Raw genomic sequence first — 13,774 nt, 5'->3', positions numbered from 1 at the left:
GCTGATAAATACTAATGAGAGGATGCTGTTAAATGTTCATCATCATGATGCTAACAGTGGCTTGTGTGTGTGTCTCAGGTCTGACTGCAGCCGCCATGGCCGAGCTCCAGAAGCTTCAGAAGATGAAGATGATGATGAGTCTGCAAAATGGAAATGAGTCAGACGATGACTTGTACTCCAATACGGGTAAAACATTGGCTACACATGTTCATTTATCATCTACAACATTAAAACCACCAGCTTGTGAGGTGAATAACACTGATGATCTCATTACAATGTGTGTTCTTCTGGAAAACCTGATGATTTTACTTTGATATATACTGGCACCACCTTAACCAAGAACACCCCCATGTCAATGGTAAGATGGTGTTTCTTACGTCCTGGAACTGTTTGTTCACAAAGAATTTTTTTTCTTTTCTTTTCTTTTTTTTTTTTTGCCTAAAATGCCTAAAAGGGTATACAAAAAAAGTCAATGTAAAGCTTGAATCATTTGAAGTAAAGGCAAGGTTTTGACCTCTTGTGAAAGACAACACTCTCAGGGCACTTGTGGCTCAGTAGGAAGAACAACTTGTACATAAACTAGAGGGTCAGTCCCTGGATGTGCTACAGTGAGCAAGACACTGAACAGTTACTCCGAGTGCATGGCACGTGTGTGAATGTGTGTGAACAAATGGATAGTGGGAGTGGCTGTGTTACCTGCCACTGCTGAATTCACCAGCCAGCATTTGGTGGATTGGTGGGTGTTAATATCAAACCCTGCAAGGTATTTGATGTTATATGGTAATATGTGGTAACCAGTAGTATGGTTTTTTTCCTATTTCTTTGAGGACAAAATGGTCGTCTGCTGCCACTAATAGCAGTCATAATAACCAGATAATCTGTCATGATGTTTTGGCTGATCAGTGTCCTACTCATTTTTTTCTCATGTTCTCTTTTCACATATGTACTCTAAGATAAATGACTGACAGTTGCTCTGTAGGAAGAAAGCGTTATCCACAAACCTTGAGCAAGATACTAAACCCCTAGTTGCTCCCTGTCCTTTGAGAAAATGAGTAGATGTGCCAATAGAAGAAGAACCAATAGGCAGAAACGAGCCCTCAAGGAGACCATTTATGGTTTCTCCAGCAACTTCCAGTAAACTATATATATATATATAGTTTTATAGGAGACGTAGACACTTTGCGGTCCACTCAATCTCTGCAGCATTTGATTTCCTGAATTACTGAATGGACAGAAAACAAAAAGCAAAGGAAAAGAAAGAAGAACATGCAATCTCTCCTTCTGTTTCCACCCAGTTTCTCCAGTTTCTATTTTTCTTTCTCCTCTTCCTTATCTTCAGCTGACCTGGCTAATGGGCTTATAGAGTTACTCTTCCTCTATTCTCTTCACTCTATTTTCCATCACTCTGTCATTTCTTTTTTCTCTCTTGCTTGTTCGTCTCCCTAATCCTGTCTTCTTTTATTTCATTCAGAGTGATTTCTGTTTTTGTTTCGTGAGTTTGCTGAAAGCCTTCTTTTCATTGTCCGACCTTATTTTTCTTTCTAAGAGACACTCACACCGGCCTGGCTTGCGGTGGACAATAGAGCACAATAGAAGTGTACGAAAAATAAAATGAAGCGAGGGAGGACAGTGAGGTAAAAAAGAATCATATTGAGACAAATTGATATTTAGGATGAGTAAAAAAAGACAAGAAAAGATGTTTTAGTGATGGAGTGATGGAGAAAAAGAGGGATGGATTTATTTGTGTCAGTGGAAACCATGCCTGTGTTTTGTATTTGTGTTGTTGTTTTTCTGTTTTTCCGGTTTAACCCTTCAAGCCTGCTCAAAACTATTTCAATTTCAATAATCTTCAGGATTTTTACCCTTTAAATGCCAGTCTGAAAATACCAAGTTTAAAAAAACAAAACAAAAAAAAAACATATTCAGTCATATTCAAATACCAGATTTAATAATTTTCTCATTGTAGGTCGGTGCATGAAATTCTTGTAAATTTCCCATTTATTTTAATGGAGCCACATAACTAACAGGGACCCCAAGTGTAAGTGTAAGTGTGTGTGTGTGCGTGCGTGCGTGCGTGTGTGTGTGCGTGCGTGCATGTACGTGTGCAAGAGACACAGTGTGTAGCATGAACTGATCATTTCATTGTTGATAAAGAACATCCTCCTTTGAAGGATATTTTTCATGAGCCTTGCATGAAATTCTTTTATTTCTACCAACTTTTATGGTGAAATACCTTTTAAATCAACATCCGATGTGAACATTTATTGTGCAAACTGCAACAACATTGAAAACAATAACAAAAGAGAACACAACAGAACATATGACCTGGAAACAAAAGTCATATGTGATATGTGATGTACATGTGTGTATTATAGAGAAACTGATTATTAGCAAATCAAACTCAGCTGTCTTGCTGGGGATGTACTGTACATGTGCATGTGTGTATTTTAGAGAAATAGATTTTTAGCCTGTATTCCACTGGCTTCTTGGGGACGTACTGTCTCGATTTGTAGGAGCCTCTGAACATACCAGCTCTCTCTCATCCAGAGATGTTGTCCTCTGGATTAAACAGGACAGTGGGTGGACAGTAAAGAACAGACAAATCTGATCCATCCATGTCACATCGAGATGTTGTTCTACATTTAGGCAGATGTTGTGGTCCATGGCATCAAGCCGGTGGAGCCTGAATCTATCGCAGTGTCTCTACATGAGATGGAGTCCAGACTTGTCCATTCTTTCCTGTCTACTCACTGTTAGGATGGGCAGGATCTACAGCATCAGCTTAATGGTTCAGAGGAAGAGTCAGAGACACTCTCAGAAGTGAGGGACTAGAGTGATCTTTCCATGTCAGACTCCACCTGAAACTTGTTTCTTATTCAGATGAGTGCAGATAAAGGCTGCATGACAATTTCTAAAACCTCCTCTGCACTGAAATGCTTCATCATTTTTGCTCCTTCTTTTTGCTCCAGGTCTTTCTCTGCTCACTAATGAAATGTCCCTCAACATCTCCGTTGATGAGCAGCTGGTGTCTTCAGAGGCCACTCTGATTTCAGACAGTCAGACAGTTCTCTTTTGTTGTTGTTTTCAATGTTGTTGCAGTTTGCACAATAAATATTCACAATGATGAATCGGATGTTGATTTAAAAGCTATTTCACCATGAAATAGGTGGTAGAAATAAAAATATGTTATGCAAGGCTCTTGAAAAATATCACTCAAATGAGGATGTTCCTTATCAACAATTAAATTATCTGTTCATGCTACACACTGTCTCTCTTGCACACACACGCACACACACTTGGGTCCCTATAAAAAAAAAAGAAACTAAAAATCCTGAAAAATATTGACATTTTGGCAGTTTTGAGAAGGCCTAAAGTTGTTTAAGTGATTTATGGAAAAAAGCTGAAAAAATATTGATGTATGACAATTTTAGGGCTGTTTTTTGCACGTGTACATTTTTGCCACGAAGGTGTCCAGAGGGGTCAAAATGCATCACGAGAGTATAAATGACATGTGAGAGTAAATGACACTTGATTTAAAAAATTCGGCCAAAGAAAAGAGTTCCTGCAGACATTCAAGCCACAAGCTGCAACACAGCCAAAGTGATCACCAAATGAAAAAGAAAAGTTGAAAAAATAAGTACATGTACAAAAAAGGAGGTCATAAGGGTTAATGATGTGGTTATGGTTGTGTCACACTGAAATTAACCATCAGCGCTGACATTAGTGAAATAATGAAGGTTTTTCAGTCTTCAACTCAAACCAAACAGAGAAGAATAAATTCTCATGTGGGTCATATTAAGACAAGTGACAAAAGTAAAGAAAATGACGAGACTAGGGAGGTATTGAAGTTTTTTTTTGTCCCCTGATCCAATCCCAATCTTTTAATACTGAGTGACTGGAATATTTTTTCTCGTACACACTGTCTTCAGATTGGCCAAACCTTTCTCTTCTTTTAAACACATTGTTCAGTGTTTGTTGTTGTTTGGTGCAACCTTTGTCTTGGTGTGAATGGATTCTGTTTAGTGATTTTATCGGAGCTGTTGAATCAAGTTTGTAGAACTGAATACAAATCTCCTACTTCCATCTCACCAAATGTCCACATGTAGGTTCATGGCAGAGCTAAAATAGATAGCTACAAAGATAGGCCTTGATCGAAGCCTGATCCTGATCCAAACATTTACCTGGATCAGCCCCAACATTAATTCACTCACACTTCCCCAACAAGTCAAAAAGTATGGAGTGAAAAAGAGAAGGTACAGTGTTTGTCAGAATAGACAAAAGCAGGAGTTGAGAGGAAAATGCCCAAAAACAGAAGCAAAAGAAAGAAAAGGAAATTCATGGAAGAGAAGGAGAGGACAAGGCAGAGGAAAGAATGGGAGGACAGCAAAAGAAAGAGAGAGAGAGGCAGACAGAGAGAACATCTGCCCATCTGTTTATACTTCTTTTCTTCTCCGGTGTAAATGGCAGAGGGGATGAGGCCCAGCTGTCATCCACACATTCACATTTGCACACAAACACACCCACAGCGCAGGAGATTCAGTAGGCAATAATAGAGAGAAATGGTCGCTAATTCAAACTAATGGAGGGAGATGATGATGGATGAGAGAGGGAACAGGGGAGTAGAGAGAGAGAGAGAGATGTGGAGGACGAGGGAGGCAGTGTTTCACACAGAGAGTACAGGAATGAAAGTGTGAATGGAGAAAGTGCATTCTACAGATGAACAGTGGAGACATTTTTGATAGTCAATATTGTTTATTATATATGAAAAGAGGCAATTTAACACTCCTATTAGCTGCTTAAAGCGGGGGTCTTCAATGCCTTTTAGGCCAGGGAGCCTCAAACTGATGGAGAGATTAAGTAGGGACCCATATACCTACACACACACACACACACACACATATATATACTTATACTTATATATATATATATATATATGTATAAAACAAAAGTTTTAGGCATGTGCTGATGTAAGTAAGAATGCTTTCAAAAATGAAAGTGTTAATAGTTTATTTTCAGAAGAAAAATCTGAATCAAAACAATATTTGGTGTGATCACCCTTGGCAATTCCTTCTGTCTCTTCAAGTAATCCCAGGCACACTCGGTGATGTTGAGATCTGGGCTCTGCCATCACTTCCAGGACTTCTTCTTTAGCCTGAAGATAGTTCTTTATGACCTTGGCTGTATGTTTGGGGTCTTTGTCATGCCACAGAATAAATTTGGGGCTAATCATACACCTCCCTGGTGGTATTGCATGATCGATGAGTATCTGCCTTATTTGTCAGCATTGAGGACAGCATTATTCCTGATCAAATGGGCTTTGTGAGTGAGTAAGAGAATCCTGGTGGAGTTGAGCTGAGGGATTTTTGGATTTTATGTTTCTGACGTTTATGGTGTGTTCAGTTTTTTTTTTTGTTTGTTTTTTTTTCCAGACAGTGAGTGTTAAACTGAGCAAAGAGCAGATGACGAAATGCTGAGGGTGTATGTAGAGTTCACAGTGTAGTCCAGAGGTGTGGTGGGACCATATGGTTGGAGTGGAGTGCGGGGATGAGAAGCTGTAGACAGGCCTGGGTCTCGGAAAAAACGTCAGGATCTGAGCAAAAGTCAGTGTGGCAGCAGTCAGAAGGGATATCATAATGGAGGCGTGGCAGTGACGTGGCCTCCGTTGTGGGCGGTGAGAGGCTTCCATGACGGTGCATCACAGGGTCAGTGGGCACGGCGGAGCTCCTGTGGGCTGCCTCTCTGAGTAGTCTCCTGCGTGAAGCTGAGGATGATGTTCGGGATGCAGAGCAGTGGTCTGGACATTCACCAGGAGGAATTAGAGCACCGCCAGACAACAGCAGGGAGGTAGCCCCTCCGCCGTAGTGTTGGGTCGTTCACAAATGAATCGTTTGAAAGAAAGAATCATTCGTGCATATTCATCATTTCATATTTAAGCCTATTTAAGTTATTTTTATTTAATTTAATTTTTAATGCAATTTCCATATCTTTAATCTTTTATAGAATTTTTTTGTAATTGATACATTTGTTTTTTGCACTAAACTAAACGAGACCTATTTTTATTTTTGATTGTTAAAATGTGTTAATATGTTAAAATATACAATAGTGTTTGTTTATCATTTGCTTTATATTTATTTTCCACTTTCATAATGTTTTGTATTAATTTCAGAGACAATTTCATAGACAGTCACAAAGGCTATACTTTGTTTATTTGAAAGGCTGTAAACGCATCTCCTAGTGTTGGGTCTTAAGCCTATATTGAAGCAAATGGAGGAATATAGTCACTGATTGAGGAGAGTGATCCGGTCAGTGAATGCTACTGATCTACTGATTCGCGTTGCGTCACTGACTCGAGTCAGTTCACAAACGGATCACTTACTGATTCGTTCCCCATGAGCCTTTTACACTGTTGACGGGTAATCTTGTCCCATTCTTCTTGAATTACTAATTTTAATTCTTCTAAATTCTCTGGTTTGTGGTTTGAAACAAACCTTTTGATAATCCATCACAGATTTTCAATGGGGCTCATGTCCAGGGATTGAGCTGGCCATTCTTAAACCTGGATACTGCGCTTCTGCAGCCATTAGGGGTTTTACAGAGGGGCCAAAAGGGGCCAGTGCCCCTGTAAAATTGTTCCTGGCTGCTGTTGTGGCCCCTGTGCTGAATGGATAATAGATTAATTAATTTCTTACGGCGACATGCGGTGGCGCAAAGATAGGAACTAACGTGAGGCGTTCTACACAGACTGTTACCCACTTCTGAAAGACCGGCAGTGCGAATTTGGAACTTTGGATGTGAAAGCAAACAGCCAGCAGCCCTGCATGGACTGCTGGAAAGAGGCCAAGGTTGGAAAACAATTCAATTTCATAACGTCAGTGACGAAATAACTTCACATATTCGTGTTTTACTGTTGTTCACTACAATGATAAAATCCATTTTTATTGTGCTTAATCACGGCTTGGTCTTGTTATGTTTGTGAATAAGAAGCTACTGAAGTCAGTAAACATGATGTCATGCTTGGGAAATGGGTGAAATAACCAACAGCTAGTAGCCTACATGTTTAATAAAAAACTTCAATGGCCTTCTGAGAGTAGATGCTACAATCCTCTCCATTTTCTTTTTAGTAGGCTATCATCAAGAAACGGAGCAAGGAGGACATCATGTCCTTTTTTATTTTTTCTTTCTTTTTCCTCCTTACTGTACATAAAGAAAGAGTGAGATGATGAGTGTGATTTAGATAAAGATAGTGTGGCTGTATATTTAAGTCTCATGCTGTGAAAAAGAAGTCTGTCTATACCAACCCGTTTTCATTCCCAAGGCGTAATATACCGACGATTTGTCACGAACCCTAGACGTCTGATACTGACGCAAAATGTACCCTCCCACGTCTGTATGAAACGCTCTGGGTTCTCAATCGACTTCAATTTAAATCCGCTCGCAGCGGTAAGAGGCGCTTAGAGCAGAGGCTGGAGCGCTCCATTCACTACAATAATAACTTGTTCGCTGCGATGTCGCTGCAAGCTTCAAACTGATTAGAGAATCAAGGACACTGTGCCTTTTAAGCATTTCTTTTAATGAGATCGTCAACATTTCTCAACAAACACATCCGAGTATCACTACTAATTCAACAATAAAGTAGCGTCATGTTGTGGCCATCACTTTTAATTTTTCCTTCTTCGATTCTGAGAAATAAACCTTTATTCGGATGTTTTCGATAGCGAAAAAAGCCTACGCTACCCATAAGCCTCTGTTATTGTTGCCTGTTTTTATTCCCAAGGCGTAATATACTGACGATTTGTCATGAACCCTAGACGTCTGATACTGACGCAAATTGTACCCTCTGAAGTCTGTATGAGACGTGCTGGGTTCTCTAATGACTTCAATGTAAACCCGCTGGCAACGGTAAGAGACGTTTAGAGCAGAGGCTGCAGCCGCGGCGAAATGTGACACTGCGAGCTACAATCTTATTGAGGACACGAGGACCCGAGAACCGAAGACCCTCTATATCGCTATTTTAAGGATTTATTTTAATGATTGATATCGTCAACATTTCTCAACATAAACACATCAAAATATCACTGATAATTCAACAATAAAATAGCCTCATGTTATGGCTCTCACTTTGAATCTTTTCTCTTTCGATTCTGAGAAATCTTATATTCGTATGTTTTGGATAGCTGAAAATACCCATATATATACAGTACCTATATATATGGGTATTACCTATATATATATATATATATATATATATATATATATATATATATATATATATATATGTATATATGTATGTATGTATGTATGTATGTATATATATGTATGTATGAAAAGCAAATAGGTGGTAAGTTCCGTTTTGAAACGTTGCTGAACACGGTATGTCATTGAACACACCCTTTTTCAGCAGGATAAAGCTGCCACGTAAAAACAGTAAAAATGCGCCAAAAATAGCATTAATAATGCTATTAATAGCGTATCTCTACTCAAGATATCAACTTATAGGTTGGGAATATACCTTTTTGTTTGAAAATGAGTGGATATATGTTTTCTGAACCCTAATAACATCATCCTAACCCTGAAGAAGAATTCAGGAATTACATTTTTTTCCGAGTCACAGTACACAACAGCTTGCTACGCCATATATTTTGTAGTTCTGATGTATTCTCTCTATTATGTAAAATTGTGACTGTGGTCTTAGCAAACTTTGCATGGGCTTTAGGGCCTGTGGAGCACAACTGTTTGATCAGATTTCATCTTTGTCATTGTCAATCAGGTTTTTTCAAGGTTTCAACTCTAGTCAATAGCACCACCTGTTAGTTTGCCCTCAGGTATTATAGTATAGGTCAATAATTTTCCAAAACCGTTGACCCTGTGTCTGTAGCATGTTTTGTTGTTGAACAGTAAACCTTCAAATGTGTCTCAGGTACAAGGTTCAAAGGGCACACCTGAGGAGCAGGACCCGCCCACAACTCTCATACTGACATATGTTACTCCCCAGGTCAAGACCTTTCAAACAATGTCATCACTGTTGTTCTATGACAAAGTTTAATTTTCATCTAGTTCTCAGCCATGGCTGTCTCAGGTGTACATCCAAAGACCTCCTTCTAGGCCAAGCTGGATGAAATCAGTCAAACATATCGTAGGGGAAATTTAGTGATCAAATTTATTCAAGATAATCATTTTTGTCTTATACACAGTAATATTTATAAATTAGGACCATTTCACAGCTAATTTGCCAATAAATAAACCAATTCATGTTTCACAGGTCATATTTTGCCATTTACAAAATATGACCATTAAAAAACTCTTTAACCCCTCCCCCTGTCTTAAAGGATTATCTTTGATGATCAAGAATATAAGGGGTAAATGCATCAGGATTACGCCCTTCCAATGGCATGACAACAGTCAAATCGGGTGGCATTTTTGTCTTGACTTAGATCACAGCAGAAAGAAAAAATGGCTCTTAGCCACTGGCTCAGGGTCAGCATGAAGGCAATCAAGGTCACACACTTTACTTGCTCACAATTATTTTATTTGATCAAACAGATGCACAACCAAAATATGCAGCCATACAAACAATGGTAGATAACTAGAAACTAGAGCATCAAAAATGACAATTTCTGAATATATTCAAAACAGCCTGTGCATGCTGCCCATGCATTTATAGTTGGTTATAAAATATAGTTACAGTATACATTTTATGTTATAGTAGTATGAATGCAGTCCATTTGTTCAATGAATTTCACACTGTTGTAGTGAGGTTGGCATTTTCGTTATGCACACAGAGATATATGAGGATCACTTTGATTTTTCATGTGAACCACAGAACCTTCAAATATTTCCAGTTTAACAGTTTAATGTCATATAGAAATATGTAGAAACCATGATAATGGCTTCATCCCTGATGGATGCCATGTTGTGGTTCTTCTTACGGCCATTTTTATACATACCTGATGTAAATGCTATGACAAACTACTTCCTATAGTTGGTCCAGTAATGACTGGAAAGACTACAATCAAGACTCACTTATTGTTATTAATCAAATGTATGTTTTGGAAAAGCGTTTGATGTAGTGACATGTACATAAGTGGCTCATTCCAAAGATTAGTTACTGCTGTTACTGCCTCTCTGTTGTGCAGGTCAAAGCGTTTGTGAACTGTAATATCACAGACTTGGATCCAGAGTAGCCAACATATTGTCAGTAAGAGAAGGCCTGGCCTCTTTCCACTTTTAGGAGGACACCATGTTTCTGATCTCCCAGTCAGTAGTAGCCAACTCAGACGATGTCTCACAAGTCACTGCTGCATCCTCTTCCCCATCCTCCAACAACTGAAGGAGCTCCTTATGATTTTCGGCACTAACAGAAAAAATAAAGAAAAAAAGAAACCCTGCCAGAAAGTGAACTAAATACTGTAGGTATCTGCCTAACTCAACTATAATAACAACTATAAATGTCGACTTAAAAAATGAAATCAACATATCAATGTAGGTAAAGTACCTTTTGTTGGGTTGACACTGGCAACATCACAACTAGGTCCTTCACCTGGACATTGATGCTGATCAGTTGACACTGAAAAAAAGAGATTGAATATTTACTTACTGAAATCTTTGGTGCATAAAAGTTGTGAGCATGAATACTGACCATGTGCCAAGCCACTAGTACTTAGACTGGATGACGGCCTTTGAGGAATAACATCTCCAGTCTGTCGCATTTTTTTCAGCGCATTGGTCTTGGCTGAGGTTCACCCTGTACCTCATTCTACACAATTAACAAGAAAAAACTGCAATACTTAAAATACAGTCCATGATTAAAGCAAAGATTATGAAACATCTTAAGTTAATTTCACAGAAATTGTATGTACACACACACACACACACACACACACACACATATATATAATACAACTTAAAAATAATAATGTTACCTCCATATCCTGAAGAAGTTCGTTGGCACCCTGAAGCTCTTCCTCCAACTCAAGATCCTCTGAATCACTAATTTTTCAAGCTAAAGAGGAAAGACATTTTGACAGAACGTTTGTTTGTGACACAAACAAACACATAACGAAAGCAATCCACATGACATAACAACATTGATAATATCAGTGGCAGGGCAATTGGGCTATTTTGCAACATACAACTGCTTTAATGTTTGTAATAGATTTAATCCATCATTGGTGGATTTAAATAGCTAATACTGCAGTAGCCAAGTGTAGTCGTTACTGTAATCTGTCTTTCTAAACATATATCACTTTCTCAAAGTAGTCATATATTTTTTACATATCTGCGTTACAGCAATCAATCAATTAATCAATTTCTTCTTCTTCTAAGAAGGTCTCCGTTATCCCATTAACCTTTGGTACACTGGTTGCGTCTGATTGGTTGGTAAAAAACTGACAAGAGTGGTGAATGAATCTATAAATGTTTTTTATGTGTGAAATGAAAATAATAAACCTAACAAAGCATTATGTACGTTAAATCTGTTCACTTTCAGACCCTGAATCAGTCTGGAAAACACTATGTGATTGAAGAGCGTTTCATACAGAGGTGGAAGGGTACCTATTGCGATAGTATCAAATGTCTAGGGGCGTGACAAATCGTGGGTGGTCGAGGATTATGGGTAGTGTAGGCTTTCCAGCTTAGCATTTCTTAGTATAAAAGGAACAAAAGTTAAAAGTGAGAGCCATAACAAGAAGCTTTTTTATTGTTGAATTATCAATGAGAACCCAGATACTTTATGTATTTTGTTTTCGTTTTAAATAAACTAAACAGTTTGAACACTTAAATATTGCCCTGTTTTGTCCTTATATGTGCCCCCCTGAAAAAACACCACCTAATTTGCTCAGAAATACTTGTTTATAAATAATACAGATAATTGTGCAATTTCGTTGCATTACAATAATTTGTATTTTTTTGCAGGTGCAGTGCGACTCATGCTCAAGGTGGCAAATTTTGAAAGTGCCCAATACAAATGGAACTGGCACAAGATATTTGTCCCCAAAATGAGTAAATAATTTAATATATATATATATACATATATATATATATACACACATTCTTATAAAGTCTTTTGTCTTCCTTTTGAAGTGCAAGCAGTTCAGTTCAGAACCTAAACTTGAGCCATGCGGTTATGTTGCAATGTATGTGGTTTATATTGGACCTTTCAGTTACACTTCGGTGTCCCAAAACTGAAGTCACATTTTATGTAGCAATATGATCCCAGAAATGATATGAGTGGTGACTTTGTCATATTTTGGAGTTAGATGTCCCCCATAATATCCAGCATTTGCTTCACATCTGTGCGGGGTTTCTGCAGCAACAAGCCATGAGACTGATTGTTGTGGTGGTAGCCCTACCAGTACCCAGTATGGACTACAGTGGATCAGGCCATATTTGTCCGGCAGAGTCTTTACTTTTTATCACTCATGTCAACACAATCATATCAATACATGCTGGGGTTAATTACATGGGTGTACTGAGGTGGATATTGATTTCATATGAATCCATTAACCCTGGGAGCATAGCTTGATGGGGTGCTGTTGAACTATAAAAATATTGAGTAAAACTTTATCTTATGCTTTATAAGGGCCGACTCACTGCAACATTACTAGGAAACTACTTAGCTAACATTTGCACTTGTATTAGACTGTGTTGGTCCTTATAGGGCAGAAAAATTTAACACTGTAAGGTCTTTTTTTTTTTTTTGGTTTGTTTTGTTTCTGGGGAAACTGATTACTTTATCCTATGGATATAGATTTCTCCACGATGAGACTCGTTTATTCGAGTCCACTTTTACATGCACTGAAAACAGTCCCATTACAGAGTGGACCTGTGTTTACCTGATGACAAAAGGAAGCTGTACAGAGGCTGCAGAGTCGGCACTAAGCTAAAAGCTAAGCGGCTAACAAAGAAGTGGAGATTCAAGCCTTTAGTACCTTCAATGATAATGGCAAACGTGATCTCACTGCTGAATAAGATCGACGAACTGGCTGCTCTGACGTAGAACATCAAGACCTTCATGGAGTGCAGTCTACTGTGCTTTACTGAAACGTGGCTAATAGATAGCACCCCAGACGCTAACGTGAAGCTGCTAGACTTCAGAACTTCAGAAAAAATGTGTACATTTACGCTCTGACCGTACATACACACAAATTCTAGTGGTAGAACAGTGAAACTACACACATATAACTCATTAAGAGAATCACAGTGTTCACCAATGACCACCATGATCACCAATGTCATTCAGTAATTTAGCAGACATTTTGAATAAATAGCTTGACAAGCTATAAAAGACAGTTGTGATGGGACAACCTGAAAAGAAAAGTTGAAGTACAAGTACCATTGATTATCTTGAGCGTTAATCTGTTGAACAGTGCTCTCCCCAAAACATACTGATGGATTTCCGCCGTGATTTAAAATTCTTGTTGGAGCGAAACACAAACCACACCAAGGCCATCCCAGTACACATCCAGCTCCCATCCAGCCTGAGATGTTCTGCCACCAGAACTTTTCTGCAAGTTTGGAGACTTATGCGGCATTTCACAGTCAACACTAAGCAGAATCATGCGGCAGCGATGGAGGAAATCATATCTCTGGCCTCAGTTTACATCCAGTTCGCATACAGACATCACCAACAAGTCATTCAAGTCATTGCCGGATTCCCAAATCTATATGTGAAATGATTTTTTTCAATCAATATCCAATAATGTGTGATGCAAAGTGAGAAATTTAATTTTCTTTAATTTGATCTAATTTCATATTTCATTTATTTAGCACTGATGTC

The 13,774-nt window shown here is 38.5% G+C and overlaps 1 protein-coding gene across 4 annotated transcripts in view; it reads left to right on the top strand.

Moving 5' to 3' along the window:
- Window positions 1-13,774, top strand: part of dachb (dachshund b) — a 142,417-nt gene that overhangs the window by 80,352 nt on the left and 48,291 nt on the right. For all 4 annotated transcript variants that reach the window (XM_047581478.1, XM_047581470.1, XM_047581462.1 and 1 more), the window contains exon 3: window positions 79-186. In XM_047581478.1, the coding sequence (XP_047437434.1) occupies window positions 79-186 (108 nt within the window). The remainder of the gene's footprint in view (window positions 1-78; window positions 187-13,774) is intronic.

Source organism: Mugil cephalus, chromosome 1 (assembly GCF_022458985.1).
Source record: "Mugil cephalus isolate CIBA_MC_2020 chromosome 1, CIBA_Mcephalus_1.1, whole genome shotgun sequence".
Classification (NCBI taxonomy): domain Eukaryota; kingdom Metazoa; phylum Chordata; class Actinopteri; order Mugiliformes; family Mugilidae; genus Mugil; species Mugil cephalus.
Note: the sequence above shows the minus strand (reverse complement) of the source record. Positions and strands in the feature narration are given on the sequence as shown.